This window comes from Camelus bactrianus, chromosome 15, assembly GCF_048773025.1.
Source record: "Camelus bactrianus isolate YW-2024 breed Bactrian camel chromosome 15, ASM4877302v1, whole genome shotgun sequence".
Classification (NCBI taxonomy): Eukaryota; Metazoa; Chordata; class Mammalia; order Artiodactyla; family Camelidae; genus Camelus; species Camelus bactrianus.
Genome location: NC_133553.1, coordinates 19,939,110 through 19,962,009, shown reverse-complemented (window position 1 = coordinate 19,962,009; position 22,900 = coordinate 19,939,110). Strand labels below are relative to the sequence as shown.

Genomic DNA, 22,900 nt, shown 5'->3' with positions numbered 1-22,900 from the left:
TGGGGGCAGTATTTCCCACGTTGAAAGTGTATGTTTTAGAAAACCATGGCACTATAAGACAGGAGGACCCAGAGTCCCTGACTTACCACAGCAGCTTTCAGCTGCTCCCCAGTGAGAGCAAGAAACAAGCCATTAGGGTATAAGCCTCTGAGTTTGTAGGGTTTTCCCTAAAATTTACCCTGACGCACCAAATCCGAGGTTTTACAGCAGCATCAATAAACTCAAGGAGCTCTTATGGAATCAAAAATCAGGACTCTACGTGGCTCAGTCTACACATGATCTTAATGTCGCACCGTGTCACACAGCCCCCAGGTCCACCCCGTCATCTGCCATTTGCCACAGCTTCCTCTTCATGGCATCCGTTCACCCCACTGTGCCCTCTTCACTCCCTGTGCTCCCTGTGCCTGGAATGACTTCCTCCTCTGTTCGCCTGGCACACCTTCCAGACTCAGCTCTAGTGCCACTTCCTCCAGGAAGCCCTACCAGTCTCCACCCCTTCTGGATCCCACTATGCCCAGAATCAGAGCCATTTTATGCATTAAGCACTGCAGGGAAATAAACCACTACTAATACATCAGTATTATAAAAACAAAATGCTCAAGTCCACTTTAAACATAAGAGGGAATTAGAGTGGAAACCGCAGTCTTAGCCTGTTACGCTTAAACTATTTCACTTTTGCAAGTTTAACAAAACATATGACCATGGGAACTTACTGGTAGGGTCCCTCCTGGGGCTAGGAAGCATCCGTGTAAGTGAAGAGCGATGAAACCCACAGGCTTCTACAGGGAACGGGGCCTGTGAAAAACTTCGCAGTCTTGTGCCCTGCTCATGGGAACTTTAAAAGTAATTCAACAAAATAGTATGTGCTTAGCAAGTGTTTTACGACTGAAAACTCGTTCGGTCACTAGACAAATTACTATGTCATTTAATAAGGCCATAGATGCACTGAGGACCCAAAGAAACAACCTCCCTGGGGACAAAGAGGATAAGAGTGGGGATTGGGGGGAAGCAAGGGATGAGTGAGGGCTGAAAAGGGGCTCATTGGAGGCAAGTGAGGAAAGAGAATCCCAAGGAGCCGAGAGACAGGCCAAACACTGCACTTCACTAGAGAAAAGTACGGAAAATCCACGACCGATTGTAAGTACGTGATGGCCACGGGGGAAGGAGAGGCTGGTCAACCCCGCCCCCCGCAAGTCCCTCCTTCCGCTGCTTGCCCCGCCCCCGCCAAAACCCAAACGGGGAGCCTCTACCCGGCTGCCTCCCATTGGCTATGCAAGTGAGGGAAGCCTGCCAGGACCAATAAGCCGCGGCCACGGCTTGGCGAGCGCCTTCCGGCCCGCCCCCGTCGCACCGCCCGGCGCCGGCCTCACGGGCCGAGGGCGGGACGTAGGGCGGCGGGGGCGCGGCGCGGCAGAGGTGAGGCCGTAGCTGAACTGCGCGACCGCTCGAGCGCTCGGCATGGCTCGCCTGGTGCTGGGTAGGTACGGGCCCCCTATTCCGGGTGGGGAAGCAGGCTGGGAGGCCCGGAAGCCCCACGGCGGGCCACGGCACCGGGAGCGGGCGGGCTCGTGCGTTGGCCCGGCCCGGGCCGGAGTAGGGGGTCGCGGGCCCGGCCCACGCGGGAGACACAGTAGACGAGGTCCCAGGGATGGTAAGGGAGCTCCGGGGACCGGTGAGGAGAGTTCAGGGGTGGGGGCTGCCCTTGGACGGAGCCCCCCGCATTGGCCTCGGGCAGATGTACAGGGGGCGTGGGGAGGTGAGCGCGCCCATGTCCCACCCTGGGGGGAGCTCGTGTCGGGGCGCAGCGGGGAGGACGGAGTCCTGAGGCCGGGCTCAAACCCAGACCCGGGGGGCTCCGGGGACAGCCCGGAGCCCGGGTGCGAGTGTCCGGTGAAGGGGTGGTGTCGGGCGGGCCAGGCGTGAGCTAAAGCGGGGAACTGCTTTTTAGCCGCTGAGACCAGCGATGGCTGATCCCTGGTGGAGGTGGGGTATTGGGGGGCCACCTAAAATGGGACCTTATCCTGGCCCTCGAGTGTGTACGGGAGAGTGCAGTTTGTCCTAACCACCTGTCTGATGGAATTCCCACTAATAAGAAAAACTGAAACATCAAAACCCAGTCCCGAAATAAGTCAGGATGGTTTCCTTAGAAAGGAATCGGTACCTTCCAAATGCAGATCTTGCGATGCAAGAGCACTTTAAATATGATTGAACATTTAAAAACTGAGTTGAACCCACACTTTAATGAGTTACATAAAAGTCTGTTTTAGAAACGGCAGTGAGTGAGATTGAGGATCCCGTCTCTTCTCTGGCTCCCCTTGGTCCCAGCCACGGCCCTTTTACCTGCACGCTCTGGATCCGGATAGCGGGGTTTGAGTCCCCGGCATCTACTAGCTGTGTGACTGGGAGCTAGTTACCTAACCATTCTGGGCTAGTACTCCATAGGGTTGTTCTCAGGATTAATGAGCTTATATATGTCTGAAGAGACTAAACAGGATATAAACGTGATATAAGTATTTGCTGTATTACTGTAGAGAGAATGGGTGAGGCAGAAAGAATTTAGTTTCTGTTTAGTTACCTGCAAGTGAATTCAGACAGGACTCTGAAAGAGTCTGTGATTCTTTCAGTTAACTCATTATTTTAATACATGTGGTCAGCCTTTTGGGGAGACGTCTTGGTTTCTGGATGACTACTTTGGGACCATGTGCTCTTGTTAGCTGGTATGGGACAGAGATGTTACTGATGTGGATTTATAACAGCTCTAACTACTGTAGAGGAATAATGGGAGGCCACAGATGGTAAAACCATCTGCTCTCATGGATTCTAGACACTCGGATGTTCCAATTTCCCATTGGTGCTCATTATCAGTGAAATGAAATGGGGATGTGATTTTTAGAAACAGAGTATTACTGGTCAGCATTGACCTACTTTATCATCTTAAGTAGGCTGAGGGTTTTCTGTTTTCTTGAGGGTTTTTGTAGGGGGAAGTTACTGACTACTTTTGTGCTGTTGGAATTTGTACATCTTTTAATGCTTTTTTGAGTAGCGTATTTGATTTTCTTCTAACCCTACTAGGTCTTAATGCCTTTTAAGGAATTTAAGTCTCATATCTTTCTCATCAGGACATTTCCATTGATAGCCATTTGTACGGAAAGGAAGCTCTTGGGAGAACCAGGAACAATGTAAAGACAAGTAACAAAATTCAACACCATTACTAGAAAAAAAAATTAATAGCTCAAGTTCATGGTATACTGAGTGCCATTAGTCAGGACCACGGAAAGATAAAAAAAAATCGTGGTTCATCATTTGGTGACTCTAGCCTGCCTGAAGTAGCCTGAGGAGGAGAGCACATCCTTTATTGCTGTCCATGATTGGCAGGAAGAGGCAAAGAACCTAATTGTCCTGTCACAGTCTCTAGAATGTCCCTCCTGGGGTTATACTCCTGCAGGTTCCAGTCCTTTGGTTAAAATTTTGGGCATAGCCATGTATTCTTTCTAATTATGTGGCCTTAGGCAAATTACCTTTTCTGTGTCTCCATTTCCTGGGCTAAAAATGGGCCTGATGGTACACACCACGTAGAGTAACTGAGTTAGTGGTACGTAGTGTCATGCAAGTGTTACTCTAGGTTAAGATGTCAGCTTCTGGAGCATAGTTGGACAGATACATATATCAAAATGTCAGCCATGCCCTGATCCCCCTTGTAAGATTTTCCCTTAAGGAAATAATCATTCATTTGAGGAGGGGAAAAGTATAAGAATTTTTAACATTGACTTATTAAGAGTGAAGAGTTGGTGGGGGGTGGGAAGGGATAGACGGGATTTCAAAATTGTAGAATAGATAAACAAGATTATACTGTATAGCACAGGGAAATATACACAAGATCTTATGGTAGCTCACAGAGAAAAAAATATGACAATGAATATATATATATGTTCATGTATAACTGAAAAATTGTGCTCTACACTGGAATTTGACACAACATTGTAAAATGATTATAAATTAATAAAAAAATGTTAAAAAAAAGCTAAAAGTTGGAAACCATCAAATTATGTCAGTAGTATATTGGCAACATTGATACAGCCATTAAAAATGATTACTTGGTGGGTAATGGGTAATCTATAATTACTTATGTAGAAAATGTAACTTACTTTGGGTGAAAAAGGCTACAGAAGGGAATATATAGTAAGATCACATTTATATAAAGTTTTAGACCTTTGTATGGTATAGAGAGATGTCAGTAAGAATTATCTACCTAAATATTAATGTTCATTCTAGTAGGCTAGATAATTTTGGGGGTTTTTTTTTTTTTGCTTTTCTATTTTTGAAAATTTCACAAAGAGCTCAGTGTATTGAACAAATATCAATTCATAGAGGTTTTATCAAAAAAGATAAATGTCTTTAAAAGTAGTAGATCTCCGTAGAGGATTTTCCAAGACCAATTTTACTTTCAAGCTTAGTCAGAATCAGGATTGTCTCTGCTTAGTTTCTTGATTTACTTGCTTTGTTAATTATGCCAAACTCTTCTTAATCTTTCCTACAACAACGAAAAGATTATTAAGCAACACCATCCATGAGAAATATAATGCCAACTTTATATGTAATTTAAAATTGTCTAGTAGCCACATTAAAAAAGGCAAAAAGAAACAGGTGAAATTAATTTTTTTCCACTGATTACAAATTTTTATTCTTTTTTTTAAACATTTTTTAATTGAGTTATAGTCATTTTACAATGTTGTATCAAATTCCAGTGTAGAGCACAATTTTTCTATTATACATGAACATACATATATTCATTGTCACATTTTTTTTTCACTGTGAGCTACCACAAGATCTTATATATATTTCCTTGCACTATACTGTATAATCTTGTTTATTGCAATTAATTTTAATATATACTTATCCAGTATACCTAAAATACTTCAACAGGAAATAAATATAAAAAATATTAATGAGATAATTTACCTTTTCCTCCTACCAAGTCTTTGAAATTCAGTGTGCTTTTTACATCTACAACACACCTCAGTTTGGGGTAGCCACATGTGGCTAGTGGCTGCCCTATTAGACAGCAGTTATCAAGGGAGCCTCACTTTGGTTGGCTTGACCTCCATCCACAGTCACCCTTTACCACCTCTTGAATTGGAAGAGGAAGTCATCCTGTCTCAGGCTAACCCCCCTCGCTGACTCTGGGTTCCCTCCCCTCCTCGTGATCCTGGCGTTTTGTTCCATATTCCCTGGGCTGTAACCCCTCCCACTCCACATATTTCTTCCCTTCACTCTCAGATCACTCCCATCTTTAAAAAGAAGCCTTTCTTCTACCCCACATTGGCTTGCTCTCTCCAGTCTTGTGCACACTGGCTGCTGCTCACTGTCACTACTCCGCCATGCCTGTCAGGAACGGGGTGGGGGGCGGTGGCCTCTTTGCCATTATATCCAGTGGACAGTCTTTCCTACTTTACCTCCCAGTAGCCTTTGTTACTGTTGCTCATTCCATCTTTCCCTTGGTTTATGTGACACCACTCTCCTGATAATTCTCCACCCACTCTCCATGTTGTAGTCAGAATACTCTTTCTAGAAAGCAAATCTGATCAACCTCCTGCATGGCTTCACATCTTCACATCACCGTTAGTGGAGTCCATAGTTACCTTCCTACAATACTAGTCCTATCTGTAATTCAGATGCAGTATTCTTGAACAGTGTCATTGTTACTCATGCCCATGGCATGCTAAATCTTTTTATCGTGAGCACTAAAAAGACAATGTAGTTTAATGGGCAGAGCTTGGAATAGAAGTCAGAGAGCTGCTCTGTCAGTTTTATGTATGACTGTAGACGGGCCATTTGATCTCTTTCTGCCCTTGTTTCATTATTTACTAAGAAGGATGATTCCTGCTCTGTGGCTAGTAATGCTCTGAAAAATCAAGTGATTTTAAAGTGATTTGAAAATCGAATGTGCCCTGTAAACATGAAGTGGAGAATTTAGCAATAGAACTAGTAACTTCCAGAAGAAATTTACCATTGGATTTTTCAAAAAATTTCCACTTGAAATCTTCCAAAGTCTGTTTACAAAGTAAGCATGTGAAATTGGGTGGCATATACTACCTTAGATGACAGGTCAGTCTCACTTGTATCTCATTGCATCAGGAGATGAAAAGAAGGAAATTATATTACCATCTCCATAGATGCTGAAAAGAAAGTAACAGAAATTTCTTTAATATCATAAAGTTTATCTGTGGGAGTAATCTTTCAGGGGCTCCAACAGCAGTGGGGGCAGGGGCAGGGGGATTAAGAGAGAGCTGACCCAGGCCGTCCTCCGGTGTAAAGGGCCTTGGTCAGCTGAAGAAGACTCTGTGGTTGCCTGGCTTCCCCGTCAGCGTGAACCTGCCATTGATGGTGTGCTTTTGTTGTTATTCCAGGTCTGATGAGCTGTACCCTCTTTATAGCAGTTAATGGTCTATATTCGTCTAGTGATGATGTAATTGAATTAACTCCATCAAATTTCAACCGAGAAGTTATTCAAAGTGATAGTTTGTGGCTTGTGGAATTCTTTGCTCCATGGTAGGTATTATAAAATAGTTGTTGATTATTTATGGTACTTTATAAAATCAGAAAAAATACTGTATAAAAATGTGATTTTATTTAGCCATCTGGTTTACCTAGTTTGCTGATTGTTTAAAAGAGAGAAAAGGGAAAAAGTATTGATTGAGTCTGTTAAAGGGTGTAGAGATTGAGCCAATTTTTAAAAAATGGTTGAAGTAGCTAATAGTTGCGAGAAAGAAGGAGGGGAAAGAACCCTTATAATTTTAGGAAGATACATCTTTATGATGAGGTAAGTGGGATGGAGGTGGAAAGGAAGCTGATTTTTTGCAGAGAGTATTTGGCAAAGAAAGGGAAGAACCAATGATTTACTCCATTCTGCTTCTTCAAGAGGGTTGCTTTCTAGAAATATGTAGTTGGAAAACCTGGTTTGATTTTAAAATTCTTCCCTTGCCTTACATCTATTTCTGGGGAAAAAACCTTATAGAGTGAAGATGTAATTATCATTGAAATTAATGTTGCACAGTTACATACAGTTGGCCCTTGAATAACATAGGTTTGAACTGCATGAGTTCACTTATTTGTGGGGTTTTTTTCCCAATAAATTTATACGTGTTAACACGATCCATGGTTGGTTGAATCTGTGGATGCAGAGGGCTGACTATAAAATTACAAGCAGATTTTCGACTGCAGAAGGTTAGCACCCCTAATCGCCACATTAATCAGGGGTCATCTGTGCAGTCAGAAAACAGCATTACACTAATTGTTTACGTAGTTAAAACGTTTAATGAAAACAAAAACCTGACAAATAAGCGTGTAGAAACACACCCGTGGAATCAATGCAAAATGAGCACCAGACTCACTGCTACAAACTAGCAGGCCACCAGTGCCTGAGAGGAGCACCCGCCAACTGTATCTGCAGGTTAGCTGCATGGTCCCCTGAGATGGGAATTGTACCTTGTAAGCTCAAGTAGGGAGTAGTAAATGAAATTCTTACAAATTTTTCCCTGAGTGGGTACATTTTACGGTATGCCTGATGAAAGGCTTTCCTTTATTGCTTTAATTTTTTCTTTGGAAAAAGAAAACTCAGTTTTGGAAAGTCAGTATCAGATCTTTTGGGCTATTTCATTTAATGTTCAGTGTAGCAAATTAAGGTAAAATCTACTTTAAAAGTTTATGTTGCTATTTTATGAATACTGTGTATCTTAATTACCTTTATTATTTTTTTAGAGAAAAACTCCTATTTGTTTTTTGTTTGTTAAATCCAAATGAGAATTCTGTGTGGGCTCATTCATTTGTATTAGTAAACGAATAAATGATAATTGTACAAACTTATATTGTTGAATGCCTTTGTATGCAACTTTTACAAGTTTGATCTTTTTTGTCATTTACATGGCATGAGTGATTTACCTTGTTTTGGTATATATGCAATATATGGGACTATTCCTCATTCCAAAACTAAACCAGACAGCATAGTTGGGAAAGCAGGATCTGGACCCGGTAATTAACTATTATTGTTATGCTAGCAAAGTTTTACTTCTTAGCGTCCTGGGTGAGAGAGTGTCTAATTGGAGCAGGTGCTTTTAACCTCTTTTTGTGCTTGGACTTTGGCAGCTTGGTGAAGGCTTAGAATTCCTCCTTAGAATCCAAGTTTTACATGTATAAGATAAAGGATATAGATTACAAAGGAAACCTAAAATATTGGAATAACATTATTAAAATATCAAAATAAAGCTTGATATGTTTGTGTAGCACTCGTTTACTGGGACAGTAAATCAAGATCCAACAGCAGATCTAACTGCTAGCTCTCGTAATTCTGAAACAGTGATGAGCATAAAAGATGTTTAAAGATACCTGCAACAGCTGCAGTGGTGATGAGAACATAGCTGTGACTTGTATTCGTGACAGCCACGAGTGCTTACCAACTGTGGTATGTTGTTAATGTTTATAATTGAAGGAAATCCTAAATTTTGGTCACTGGGCAAGTTTTATTAGTGCCGGACTCCCTGCAAGCCTCACCCCCAGGGCATGTCACTCAGTAGACAGCTGGTGAATGTTTTTTGAATTGGGAATCAAAAGACTTCAACTGTTGCCTTGTTTGTGTTTTTATCCCCTAAAAGGTGTGGCCACTGCCAGAGGTTAACACCGGAGTGGAAGAAAGTAGCAACTGCATTAAAAGTGAGTTTCTAAGATGTCCACATTGACCTGTGTACGTTGAAATAAGTTTAAGCAAATGAGCTTAAAGTACAGTAGGACGTTAATCTGCATATTGAAGCCCACTACTCTCGTTCTGGAGCCAAAATTATGTAGGTGGCAAAGGGATAATTACATCTGATTTTTATCTTATCTGTTTTTGTTAATTCCCTTTCCCAGTTAAATGGCATAATTATTCTTAGTCATGCTAGTTCTGGGAGCTGCAGAGTTCCTCTTGGGCTGAGTTGCATGTTACCCAGCATCCTATTCCAGAATGATTTCCCAAGCTAAAGCCCTCATCAATTCTGCTGGTAAATGGAACCCTGCCCTTCATTATGTTGTCTCTGAGTCTTCATCACCATATTATGGGTACTTGTGGAATCTGCTCCAGTTGAAGGAAAAATAGGTATTTCTTTTATATTTCCACAGGATGTTGTAAAAGTTGGTGCAGTTGATGCAGATAAACATCAGTCCCTGGGAGGTCAATACGGTGTCCAGGGATTTCCTACCATTAAGATTTTTGGATCTAACAAAAACAGACCAGAAGATTATCAGGGTAAGGGCTTTTCCTAATTCCCTTGGTTGGAATTTTAATGTGAGCAGGTAGGTACGAAATAGGAGAGAGCCTAGGGTTGTGTAACCTACCTGCCAGGTCCTCACTCTCCTGGTGCCTGAATTTCCTTGTCTGTCAAATGGTAGAGTGAGTCCTACTTCTGAGTTGTTCTGTAGGTTAAACATGCGTCAAGCAAGTAGGAGTTTTTTTTTACTGTTTATACTAGTTTAGGGCGCATGGCCTTAGCAGTGAGAGTGATAATGTTTTGTGCTGCCTCTTTCTCATTACAGTTTTTAAAAAGCACTAGTTACTTAATGTTTTGTAGTTAACTAAATATTTAATAAGTTTCTATAATTACTTAATATTTTAAAAGATCTACAAATGTTTTCTTGCCCTAATTGCTCCTCCTTTCACTGTAGGAGGGTCTGGAATATCAGTGTGGAAAAAGAGCCTTGTAATTTGAAGGTCAATTTAAACAGCTGATATTACTATGGAGTATTTTGCCTATGAATCTCTCTCTATATATAGTATTTGAATGTTAAAGCTATTATTTAGTCTCCTGAACTATTGGTAATAAAGTGCCGCAATTTCTCCATTATGTAGATAAGAAAATTGTGAGTTACTGGGGCAACTGGAGAGAGGGTTCTGGCTTCAGACTCCCAAGACCAAATGTTGTTTTAGTCACCTTGTTCTTTTATAGAATCACCTGTTACTTAAGATGTCACAAACAGATCATCATATTTAATATAGTCAGAATTGCTAAGTTGAGGAATATCCAGAGTCCTCATAAAAGTTTTGGGTGTAATGCATTTAAAGATTTCATTACAAGGGGCACATAAGTGACTGAACTTAAGAGTCTGCCATCTTTGGGTTTGCTTTATGTGAGAAGGACAAGCTTGGAGGGGAGGAAACTCAGCATCACAGTGAAAACAAAGTGTAATTGTATTATCTGTACTTGGTGTCTTGCTCTGTGTCCAGCTGGGAGAGGGAACATTCTCAGAAAAGGGAGAGCAAAGGGACTGGAGAATCTGTAGAGTGAGCTCTGAAGGCAGCCCGGCCTCGGTTTAACTGCTGGCTACATGGTACCTAGCCTCTCTGGACCTGCTTCTAGCTGTAAAATGGGAATGTGAAAACCTGTGTTCAGCTGCTAGAAGTTGCATTAAATGGTATATGTAAAGCATGTAACTTGGTAAATATTGGTGTAGTTGGTACATCACCAAGCTGGGGGTCAGAATACTTGAAGATGGGACCTTAGATACATCATTGCTTCTAGACCGCCCAGCCCTTAAGTTTCATAAAATGATCAGTTTAATTTTTCTGAGTAAACACCAACTTTTCTGCTTTGGAATATGATTTGTTCATTTTGCTAACTTGTAAAAATTGAATGTTTCGAGCAGAGGTTGACATTTGTCCTGCTGCTTGCTTTTGTAAATAAAATTTTTCGGAACACAGTCACACTTGTTCATTTAGATTGTCTGTGGCTGCTTTCACACTAGAACAGCAGAACTGAGTGGCTGCAACAAACAGTGTGGCCTGCAAAGCTGGAAATACCGTCTGGTCCTTGGCATGAAGAGTCTGCTCACTCTCGGTCTAGAATGAGAAAACCCTCTCTGTCTTTTTCCCTATGTTTCTTAATGTGGTATATTTCCAGGTAGAGGTTGGTGGAAGGGGCACTGGTTCTGAAAATGGAGGTGTCTGCTATAGACAAGGAGCAGAAGACTGTTCTCATGTTGAGGTCTTGCCTTCCCGTCTTAGGAAGTAACGCACTTGGTCGTCTGGACCAGGGATGTAGTACAGGACTGTCTGTCCGGACATACTCTGAGCGCTGCTGTATGTCCGTTCTTTCTAATGTCAGGTCTGATGAGAAAACTATTTTTTTTAAAAGAGAAGAAACTTTCTAAAGAGATTTTGTTAGTTTTACCTTTAAACTCTGAACATAGTCTCCAGAATATTATCCATATTTCTCTTAGTCAGTTAATAGTCCCTTGACTTTCTTGAGCACATAGTTTTTGGTAAACTTCCAAAGGCTAGTGTCATTGAGTTTTAATTTAGGTTTTGTTATTTCTTATATTAGGAGAAGTTCAGCTGTAAAACCTAAAAGCCCAAAGTAACAGAACAGCAAGGTAGAAAAAAAAGAGGCCTGGATCACTTTCTAGTTACTTAACAAGACACCTCGTATCCTGCTTTTTCCACAAGTCCTCTGTCCATTATTTCATAGAAGTCGTTTTTCCATGTTTCTCATTTGGTACTTTGTGTTTAGCAATTTCCCCTGCTTTCTTAACTAGATAATCTTTTTCATCTGTGTACGTGTTACACATTCAGTAGTCACTTGTGAGCTGCTCTCAACAGTAGACAGTCTTTATGGTGAACAAAACACTCCTGTTCACACCAATAGCCTAAAATTGCAGCAGAGGGATTGGTTTTCTAAGTACAAAGTGCAGTGTGCAATGCATTCTGGAGAGAAATTGGCTCAGTCTTAAAGACAGTGTGATAGTAGGATCTGTCATCAGATGAGACTGATGCATGTACAGGTTGGAGTCTTTAGAGAGCGTCAGACGTAGGCACCCGGCCCGCCCGGCCCCAGTCACCTGGTCGCCCTTCGTCTTCCGTAGGTGGCAGAACGAGTGAAGCCATCGTGGATGCCGCGCTCAGTGCCCTGCGCCAGCTTGTGAAGGATCGCCTCGGGGGCAGGGGAGGTGGCTATAGTTCTGGAAAACAAGTAAGGCTGTATATAATGTCAGGTTTTCATGTGTGTCATGATTTTGAAGACTGTGTAAACTCCATTAGAAGATCATTTTTAAAAAAATTTAAATTGATAGACTTTCGGTTGAAAAATAATAGGTTGAGTCAGGTGACTCCAGAGGGAGTCAGCCACCCAGCCTGTTCATCTGACCTCCTCAGCATCACTGTCACCATGGCGAGTGAGTCCTTGGGCGCCTGGCCACAACTTCAGGCCAGGCACCAGGCCCGAGGTAGGCTTCCCTGGCCTGGGGCCGGAGTAGAAGAGTTTGGACTGAAGAGGGAGAAAGAACTCCAGCCAAGGGAGCTGGACTCTGGCTTCCGTGGCATTTGTGGTTCCCGAGCAGCGAGAGACCAGCCCTCTCCTAGATCAGCTTCAGACAAACACAGATGAAATCTGGACAACCTCTGTATCTGTGGTGGTCATACTGAAATCTCTGGGAGCTTTCCCACAGATGGAAAGGGAAGAAGGTTCCTGCTCTGTAGATTCCCTTGTATGAAATGTGACGTTTAACCATGATGTGCTTCTGTTCTTGTGAAAAGGCACTGAATTCTTCCTGATACATGTAGTCACACCTCGTATTGTACTTCCAGATAATTGCATTTTTTACAAATTGAAGGTTTGTGGCAACCATGTGTTGAGTGCGCCTGTCAGTGCTATTTTTCCAACAGCATTTGCTCAAATTTTCACAGTATTTCAAAGGTTTTCATTATATTTATGGTGATCAGTGATCTTTGTATGTGACTATTACAAAAAGGTTACGACTCGCTAAAGGCTCAGATGATGGTTATTAGCATTTTGCAGCACTAAAGTATTTTTTACTTAAAATATGTGTGTTGTCTTTTAGACCTAATGGTACTGCACACATGATACACTGTAGTGTACAACTGACTTTTATGTGCACCAGGAGCCCAGAACCTTTGTGTGACTCCCTTTATTGCAATACTCGCTTTATTGAGGTCATCCTCAAACCCACGGTATCTCCACAGCATGCCTGTGTGTGTGAAGATGGCTCTTCGCTCTTAGGAGACCAGTAAGACTAGCTTCTTTGTACAGACTTAGAGCTTCCCTGAGATTTCATGCATTTGTCTTCTGTTTCAGACTTACACATTTAGTGAGCACCGTTGTCTGCACTGCCCCCACGGCTTTGGGCCCCGGCAGCAGAAAGCGTTATCGCAGTGCTGACGGCTTCGTAGTTTTAGTGCTGAAGAAAGTTCTTTGAAAAGATAAAAGAATTGTGTTGCTTTTAGCTTTCTTGAATGGTAGGAGACTTTATGAAAAGGTAGTCACCGGTTGGTTATGTTTAGTATCTTGGGATGGACCAGCACTAAGCTTGAGTCTGAATTAGCATAGTGTTATGAAGTTGCTTCTCTGAGCCATGTTGAGGTTTCTCTTAGTGGAAACAGTAGGTAATTGGGTTCTGATACATGTTACATGTTACACGAGTGTACTGGTAATTGTTTGAAAGTAAATACTGTTTGTCAGGTACAGATGATAATATTAAGGGATGTGCGCAATATGAGTGAAGTGGTTTTCACTTGAAAGAAAAACTCAATTTTGTTAAGATGGAGAAATGATTAATGTTACATGTATATTTAGAATAGGAATAGTGTTCTTTCTGGCCAGGTTGTAGTTTAATTTTCAGTGTCACAAATGGCAGGGCAGAAGTGAAAGTTCAAGTAAGAAGGACGTGATCGAGCTGACGGACGACAGCTTTGATAAGAATGTTCTTGACAGTGAAGATGTTTGGATGGTTGAGTTTTATGCTCCTTGGTGCGGACACTGCAAAAAGTAAGTGTTTTTACCAAGTACTTTCTGAAGTCATGGTGCTCTGAGTACTTTCACCTGGCTTGCTTTGAAAGCGCTGGACCAGGTCATAGATCATCCCCAGGACCTCCGCCGCAAAGGCTCCAACTCTGAATGAGTGTTAAACGTTAATGCCAAGTGTTTCCTCTGCCACATTTTCAAAGATTAACAGGGAGCTAGCACCCAGATTGAGGGTAGCGGGGGGAACTGATGAAGGACCAGGAAGTGAATGTGACGTGGGCATTGTGTCTTTCATAAAGCTACACACAGAATGTTTCCCAAGTGTGATTTAACTGGGTTGGGCAGAGATGCACACATCAGGCAAAGCATTTGTGCTTTAAAATACACATTTTTTTTTCCTGTGTCTGCAAGTAAAGTTTTATTGGGACACAGCCAAGCCAAAATATTTATTACCAGTCCTTTATAGAAAACATTTGCAGATCCCTGTTCTATATTATTCATGGATATTGGTTTTTTGTTTTTGTTTTTGTTTTTAAATTGAGTTATAGTCAGTTTACAATGTTGTGTCAGTTTCTGGTGTACAGCACAATTCTTCAGTCATACATGAATATACACAAACTCATTTTCTTATTTTTCACTGTGAGCTACTACAAGATATTGAATATATCTTCCCTGTGCTATACAGTATAAACTTGTTTATCTATTTTCTATATACCAGTCAGTATCTGCAAATTTCAAACTCCCAGTTTATCCCTTCCCACTCCCTTCCCTAAAATACACTTTTAAAAAGCAGGTATTTTTCTATAGTTTAGAGCCAGAATGGGCTGCGGCAGCTACAGAGGTAAAAGAGCAAACCAAAGGCAAAGTGAAACTCGCAGCTGTGGACGCCACTGTCAACCAGGTTCTAGCCAGCCGATACGGGGTGAGTGTACTGATACGGCTAACTTCTTTGTGAAATACACTGTGTTTTCAGCTGTTACTTTATCCCGTACTCCGGCCTCCCTGGGAGGTGGAGGGGGGTTGTTTAGCCATTTTGTAATGAAGCAATTAAGTTTATTTTATTGTCGTAACTAGTAAGTCTGGAACTCAGGGCAGTTGGGGGTTTTTTGGTTTTGTTTTGTTTTCAGTAGCTCACTACTTACTGTGTTTAGTGAGAGCCCAAGCTTTTGCAAGTTATTTATACAGCTTTTGAAGTGGGTCCATGTGTTCTAGAGTACATATAGTGTATTGAGTACATAGCCAGGGTCTGAATAAGATTAGGCTAAGCCCGGCAGTGAGACTGGTCAACCCCCTGATTAACAGACGTCTGTGTGTCGTCCCTCAGACGCTGATGCAGGCTGGGGGATGTTTTTGTTACGTGAAATTACCGATAAGGTAGCTTCAGAAACCATAAAGATTATCTTATTTCTTATTTAATGTTAATTTGATTCGTACTCTGATCTTTTCTTTAATAGATTAGAGGATTTCCTACAATCAAGATATTTCAGAAAGGCGAGTCTCCTGTGGATTATGATGGGGGGCGGACGAGATCCGACATCGTCTCCCGGGCCCTTGATCTGTTCTCTGATAACGCGCCCCCTCCTGAGCTGCTTGAGGTAAACCTTCGCTCACTGGTAGTAAGGGAAGCTTTTCCGTGTGGAAGGCGAGGATGGTAAAGCTGTTGTGATACTTTTTGTCTTTTCAAATTAGCTCTTTCTCTTCTCTTTTAAAATGCTCTCTCTAGAGTTTTCTGTACTTTCAGGTGGGGATAACTTGCCTGTTAAATTGCTGCTTTTCATAACTTTTAGTACTAAAATAATCGCACTGTGAGCAAAAGTGTACATTCTAAGAATGGGTCCAGTCATCTACTTATCGTTCTCAAAATACAGCTAACATGTTCTGAGCACCTAACCACATAACAAGCACTGTTGCGGTGCTTTTACATAGAGTTTCCTCTTCTTGTTCTCACGTGAACACTTCGAGGTGGATACTGTTTTCAATCTCCATTTTACACGTAGGGAAGCAGGCACAGAGAGCCTCAAATTCATGTGAATATGTAATATATATAGATGTGTCTTTCTTATCTGTCTAAACGACTAAGTGTCAGAGCCAGGCTCTGGCCAGGCATTCTGATTCCAGACACCGTGTGTGAATGCAGGTGCCTCACCACCACCACGGGTGGATGGCTGAGGAGTGAAACAGAAGTCCTTACAGGACAGTCCTGCTGGTGTTTCTGTCACGCACACCAGGAAGTATGATTTGGGAGAAGCCTCATCTAGCTCTTGAATTACTTTGCTCTTTAATGAAAGTGATGGTGCTCAGTCTTCGTTCTCAAGCTAATAACCCCTGGGCTTTGTGTCGCGTGCCTTCCGACCTCCCTTGTCTTTGGGTCCCACAGATTATCAATGAGGACGTGGCCAAGAAGACATGTGAGGAGCATCAGCTCTGTGTCGTGGCCATCCTGCCCCACATCCTCGATACCGGTACGACGGGCGGGCTCATGTCCCATCAGTCAGTGGCTCTGCTCCCTGATCTGAGACACTTAGTAACTGGATTAATTGCACCAACTCCTTTATTTTTACCTTTAAAATTTTTTGTCTGTTTGAATCAGGAGCTGCAGGCAGAAATTCTTACTTGGAAGTTCTTCTGAAGTTGGCAGACAAGTACAAAAAGAAAATGTGGGGGTAAGTTATTGAATGTACTGTCTCAGTCTCATTTGGAGAGGAGAGTATAGTGCTGCTTGGAGGTGTCTGGTTTCCTCTGTGTTTTCAGTAGGCTGGGCTCCTGTGCTCATTTTGGCGTGTTTTAAGATGTAAAGATAATTATCACCTAAGAGGAGACGAAGTAATGCAGATCTATTCTTTATAACACACTCATACAGCAGCATACTTTCTCTCAGGGGAATCATGTTTGAATGGCGGTTGGGGGTCCCAGGCTAGTAAGCAAAAACTTAATTAGTAACATAGCTGAATTCTAGCACAGCCTTGAAGGCGAGAAAAAGCAGAAGCAGAGGCGTGTTTCTTTACACTCTTCTGAGGGAGGCTGGACACAGGCAGATGTTTAAAACAAAGCGTGTCTCTTATTTCCTTTCCTTTCTCCTTTGCTCCACATCCTCAGCACCCACTGCTGTCCCGGGTGCCTCGTGCCCCTTCTGTCCCTCTCAAAGTGACCTTGAGCTGCCTCCTCTGGTTCAGCAAATGTTTTTTGTGTGCCTGCAGAAGGCCACGTTCCCAGGTTCTTTATTCTTCACCGTTGTACAAGCAGAGGGAAGAAATTAGTGGAGCATGTTTAGGTATTAAATATCGGCATATCCATAGCTTTTAAAAAGAAGTTGTTATACTTCTAAAGAGCGTGCATAATAACCCAAATGGTATTTTAGGGTTTCAGGTAACAAAGACAGAAAATTCATCAGGTTTATTGGACAGTCTTTTGGTGACTGGGAAGGACTGGTCCACTTTGGAGACTTCCTGAGTTAGGGTTTGGGGAACATAAGAGAGGAGCTGGAGTTAGTTACGAGCACATCTGGAACACATTCTTTTAAAAACTTAATCCTTAGTTTTTGATTTATTTCTACACCCATTTCATTCCCTAAAATCTTTGACCTGTAGTCTTTTGTTCTTTAAGATCTGCTAGTTAGATTCTAGCTTATTCAAAAGGGATCTTTGCCCTAAAAAGCAGCCTGCTTCCCTAGGTGGCTGTGGACAGAAGCCGGAGCCCAGTCGGAGCTGGAGAGCGCGCTGGGGATCGGAGGGTTCGGCTACCCCGCCATGGCCGCCGTTAACGCGCGCAAGATGAAGTTTGCTCTTCTCAAAGGCTCTTTCAGTGAGCAAGGCATTAATGAGTTTCTCAGGTAATTTCTTGCTTTCTTGAGTTGTTTGGTTTGGTTTGGTTTGGTTGGTTCCGTTGTGGTAATTGGTTCTAAACTAGGTTTCTGTAGCCTAGGCTGTAAATGGAATAAAATTGTATTTGACATTTCAGAGAATGTTTATAAATTAGCACTTTGGAGTCATGTCATCTTCCTGTGCCATGGAGTGTCCTGCTTAATGAGTGATGCGAATGCTTTCCTCCTCGGGCACCTTGCCATTTGGTGCCCTTGGCATTGGGCTCGTCCTCGTTCCCATACAGGTCCCTTGTGGGCTGGAAGCGGCCCTGTCTCACCCCTTCCCTCCCTCGTGTGCTTTGTACCCCTTACTTCAGGGGATATGGTTTCCACTTCTGGGCATAAGCTTTAGAATCTAGTTGTTTGGAAGAGTGTACTTACTTGTGACTCCAACAACGTGCAAACAATATGATAGTTTCTCAGACTCAAAACCCAATTTATAGAGCTCTCTAAACTGCTCTGCTGCTCAGCTCCTCCTAAAACTGACTTAATCATCTTTTAGGCAAATCGAAGGCATTGACCTAGTATTTTCCTTAGATTTGTGGTAATTTGATGAATGCCTCTTTCACATTAACCGAGTTCCACAGCGGTGAATCTTTTACACAAAACTTCATTTCTAGTCCCCACTGTAGAGCCTGGCTGATAATAAACTCTTGGCAAATATTTTATGAATGAGTGAATGACTTCATGTCCCTGTAACAGTTTCAATTAGGAAAAGCATCCCTGCCCTCAGGGACGTTGGCAGGAAGACGATGTGCTTCATCCTGTTTGAACAGCCGATTCCAGGGTAGAACCCGAAAGGAGTGTGTGAGAGTAGTGAGTACCAGTGAGATTAGACTCAGAGTACAGAGGAGCTGACTGCTTCCAGAACAGTAGCACGTTGTGAACCTGAGATCATCCAGGTCACTGGTTCTCAAACGTTGTGTCTTGAAGTTAACAGAAAATTCCAGATTACCGGTGGAGAAAAGATACAGTAATGAATAGGAAGGAAACAAAACTTGTGGCAGTATGCTTGTTTCCAGCTACATACGAATTTTGGTTTCTAAGAAGACAGAACTTACGCAGAGCACATCACCAGTGAGGAGACGGCTTCCCGCCACCTGGGGTTGGGCCTGGCTGGGGGCTCAACTGCCTGGTGGCGGGAGGCACTGGCGTGCGTACTTGAAAAGCCACACACATGCCGCGTTCTGCGTGGCTATTAGAAAACCAAAGACAAAATCCATTGGGGCAGATGTGCAGGTTGTGAGACAACTCGAAGAAGTCAGCAGTAACTGAAGCTAAACAATTTATAAAGGTCGGGGCAGCAGTTAAATACTGTGATCACCCCAAGATGACATTAGTGATTTCTGCATCTTTCCTTAAAAAAATCATGTTATGTTCCTCTTGGAGCATCAGCAAGAGAATGCCAGTGTGCAACTGTTCCTTATACCTCGAGAAGTGAAGGAAGGACTTGAGTTGTCTGTGCATTTGTGGCTGTCCAGTTGTTTGAAAGCAGTAGCCTGGTCTTTTGGGCTTTAGAAAATTAGAAAAGAGGAAGAGAAATTGGAAGAGGGGTCCGTTAGCATTTAACCGAAAAAGAAAATGGTGTCATACGGCAGAAACATAATTGAGCTATAAAAGTTTTTTTTAAAAAAACGATGATTGAACTCTGCCCTTAGGATTTTGTTCCTTTGTAAAAGTTTGACATCTTTGCTCTAGTCTTTGTTTGCTTTTGCTGCTGACATTAAGTGGGAAACTACTTTTCTTTTTTTTTTTGAGCACCAGTCTCATCCTCCAAATGTCCAGTAGTAGATATATCTTGGCCTTTTCTTGGTGAAGAAGCTGTTGCCCAGAGATGATAAACAGCCCAACTAAGGATACAAAACTAGTAAAAAGTAGAACCAGTGACTTTTTAAGAGACATGGGTTTATACTTCCCATGTAACCAGAGCCCACATTGGCCTGTGCCTTTTCCTAGTGAGTTGAGCCACTTTTTCTAGCGCAGGTATCCAACTGCATGAGACACGGGTCCGACTTGTGATGCTCAATACTCTGTTCTGCCCATGCAGCAGTTCAGGGAATGGCGGTAAAGTGCTTTTTACATCTTTATAATCCTGTTTTCTGATTGTAACTGATAAGTGTACATTGAGGTTTCTCAGCGTTTCCCCTCTTGATGTTTGGGGCCAAATATGGGATGTGCATTATGGGATGTTTAATAGTTTCCCTAGCCTCAACCCCCTGAGATGCCAGTAGTGCATGCATGTACATGCACATGCACAGAGTTGCGACAATCTAAAATGTCTCCAGACATTGCCAAATGTCCCCTGGGGCACCTGTATGTGTTTGACAGTAGTTACTTTGCATGGTGGGAAAACTAGGTAATTTTATCACTGCTTTTGGCTACTTTGCATATTTTACAATGTGTATCAGTGCTTCTTAAGTTGAGGGCAATCTGTGAAGCTTGATGTCCTTTTTGGGTTTTTTTCTTCTACTCATATTCTCAGCGCCCTGCACCAGAGGGTACTTGGAGGCTCCTCTTATAAAAGGAGCCTTATTCACCGTCCAGTGATGGCCGCTGTATCTCCCAGCGCAGTGTCTGCAGTAACAAAACCTAACACGCTGTTTCACAGTGTAACTCTTCCGTGTTAAGGCTTGCCGTGTGGGAGAGTCCGCCACCACCTGGTGCCTGTGGGCCGGTTCCGAGTGCTTCGGCTTACTGTCAGAAGTCTGAGGGAAAGGATTTTTTTTAAGACACCATCTTTCAAAAAGCCTTCCTGGGATCTTAAGTTAGTGTGGAAGTTTGTTAACCAAGTGTTAGTGTTGGTCTTACCCATGTTCTCCATTAACTTTGATAGTTTTTACATAATTGATTTGTATTTTAGCAAAATGTGGTTGCTATTTTTTTAATTATTGGTAGTAACCGGCTCTATCTGCTGCCAAGGCCTTCATCAGGAACTTCATTATATTGTTACAGGGTTATATTGTTGTCCCTGATTGAAAAGATTATACTATTCACTAAGTTTTTTTCAGGAGCAGGAGGTAAGAAATGCCTCTATGCAAACATAATAGACAAATTGTTATTTTTAAAAGGTTGTTTCTTCATCTGCATCAATGGTGCATTGTTAACACGTGCTCTGCTCACTTCCCCTAAGGGAGCTGTCTTTTGGGCGTGGGTCCACAGCACCTGTGGGAGGCGGGGCTTTTCCTGCCATCAGCACCAGGGAGCCCTGGGACGGCAAGGACGGCGAGGTGAGTCTGGGACCGGAGGCTCGCTGGGGCTCGCTGGGGCTTTGGTCCAGCCTCTTCCACTTTCCCAGCCCCTGTGCACCTTTGCTACTTGTGAACCAAGACCTTTCCATCAGACCTAAGCCTTGATTTGAGCATAAACCTGAAGTATGAACCTTCCAGGCCTTTCGGGAGGTTCTTGCTCTCAAGGCCCTTCATCCCATCCTCCTGTTACAAAGTGCTGCGTGGCGTCAGGCACTCACGACAGAGGCCACCAAGAAAAATTTCAGCGAGGTTGCTTTCCTGACTGTTGCCCCTGAAGTGAATGTTTAACGTGGAATTCATTTACTTTGAGAGAAATGTAAAGTTATAGCTTTGAAATTCGCATTTATTCTGGTGCGCTACAAAAGGACAGTTAAACAGCTGTTGGTTTTCTGTCCATATAATAATAGGCAAAGTTAAAAGCAGGGGCTGGATTGGGGAGAAGCTGTTGTGATCAGAGCATCTCTAGAAATGTACAGCTCTGCAAAGTGAGACCTTGAACCTCGGGGAAGCCCTCTCTGTGATCCTGTGTGGACTCTGCAGGACCTGATGGTGCTTTTCTGTCTCACAGCTTCCTGTGGAAGACGACATTGATCTGAGTGATGTGGAGCTGGACGACTTGGAGAAAGATGAGTTGTGAGAGGTTCAACACAGACTTCAGTTTCCTTTTCTTGGGAGCGGATTTTCCAGCAGTGCAGGAACATTCTTTACAATCAGATGAATCTACCAGTGGCCTTTTTAACCAAGAAGTAGCACTTGATTGGTCATTTGAAAACACTGCAACGGTGAACTTTTGCATCTCAAGAAAACAGTGAAAAATTCTATGAATTGTAGCCAGCGAATTGGGTTGTATTTTGTCAGATAGTGTTTTGAAGAAAGCTGATGGGCTCTTGAAATGGTTTTCCCTCCCTCTGACCGCTGCTTGAATGTTCTTGGAGGCTTTTTCTTACACATGAGTTTTTTAATGTGATCCTTTCATTTGAATATTAATGGCTTTTTTCCATTAAAGAATAAAACAATATTTTGGACAATGCCAATAAATGTATGAAATTAGTGTCCACATCATAAATTCAGAGTCTGGTATTTAGCCATAAAGTAATACTATGAAAGGGTGACCTCTTCTCCTTGTAAACTGGTTCACAAGACACCATCGGATGTCTGTGTCCCCACACATAGTTTACGTGTGTCCTGCAAGGCTGAGTTCCACCTGAAAGTGTGAACTGTAAATCGAGTTTACACAGAAGGATGAAAACAATGGATTGTCAAGTGAGAACTGCAGTCCATGCCCAGTATTCTGTCTCCAGGCCGTCCCCAGTGACCACCGGGGAGGACAGCTGGTTATGCAGTTAGTCCGAGGTTGTCAGTGTTGTTACTAAACCCTCACAAAGCGTTCAGATGTGTCTTTCACTAAGACGTGAAATACCACAGCAGGTTACCAATTTATAAGAGGCCCCCATTTGTGTAAAACATTCAGAAAATTGAAGTTTTGAATTATGTTAGAATATGAGTGAAGAGACAGTTCAAAGGACTGAGAACATTTCTTTATTGTAACTTAAAAAAAATAAATACAACTGTAACTAATTTTGTGAGCAATTTCTCTAAAAATCTAAATTCCTTAGGATACTTGAGGTGCTCTCTGGCTGAAGGGAAGCAGCATTTGCGGGGATGTGCAGTGGTGCCGGCCCACCTTCCTAGTCAAGGAGACTGAGGTCAATGTGGAAATAGACGTAAGGAAAGTAGTCTTGGTTGCTGAGTTGCAATCCAGGGATCTCCACGGATGCCTACAAAGAAGACACCATCATGTTCACAGCTCATAAACTTGTCTCTGTCGGAGGAAGCTCGAGGCACTGACCGGATTTCCTGCCCCATGCCGTGCCTGCCTTCCCGCAGCAAGCCACCCCCCCACAAACGCCCCAACTTCTTGTTAAACTTTTGTTTGCGAAGCGTAGATTTCCATGACAGTCTGGCGCGTACCACTTTTGGAAAGTAACTCCCGTGTAGAGAGGCTGACCTTA

General features: G+C 42.7%; 2 protein-coding genes across 6 annotated transcripts in view; one reads left to right on the top strand and one right to left on the bottom strand.

The window, feature by feature from the left end:
* The first annotated feature begins 1,343 nt into the window (after positions 1-1,343).
* On the top strand, positions 1,344-22,466 carry PDIA6 (protein disulfide isomerase family A member 6). Its single transcript, XM_074341658.1, has 13 exons — positions 1,344-1,477; positions 6,408-6,549; positions 8,649-8,706; positions 9,151-9,277; positions 11,887-11,993; positions 13,675-13,805; positions 14,589-14,703; positions 15,236-15,376; positions 16,159-16,243; positions 16,372-16,444; positions 17,452-17,610; positions 20,771-20,867; positions 21,457-22,466. The coding sequence occupies exons 1-13, from the start codon at positions 1,459-1,461 to the stop codon at positions 21,523-21,525; spliced, it is 1,323 nt and encodes a 440-aa protein (XP_074197759.1). The 5' UTR covers positions 1,344-1,458; the 3' UTR covers positions 21,526-22,466.
* Positions 22,412-22,900, bottom strand: part of ATP6V1C2 (ATPase H+ transporting V1 subunit C2) — a 50,595-nt gene continuing 50,106 nt past the window's right edge. For all 5 annotated transcript variants that reach the window (XM_074341659.1, XM_045523390.2, XM_074341660.1 and 2 more), the window contains one exon: positions 22,412-22,666. In XM_074341659.1, coding sequence (XP_074197760.1) covers positions 22,577-22,666 — 90 coding nt within the window. In that variant the 3' untranslated portion in view covers positions 22,412-22,576. The remainder of the gene's footprint in view (positions 22,667-22,900) is intronic.

Excerpts from the sequence above, each read along its gene's own strand:
- PDIA6 (XM_074341658.1), top strand. Across the intron at positions 13,806-14,588 it reads TGGTGCGGACACTGCAAAAA|TTTAGAGCCAGAATGGGCTG; the intron begins GTAAGTGTTTTT and ends ATTTTTCTATAG. Across the intron at positions 14,704-15,235 it reads TTCTAGCCAGCCGATACGGG|ATTAGAGGATTTCCTACAAT; the intron begins GTGAGTGTACTG and ends TTTCTTTAATAG.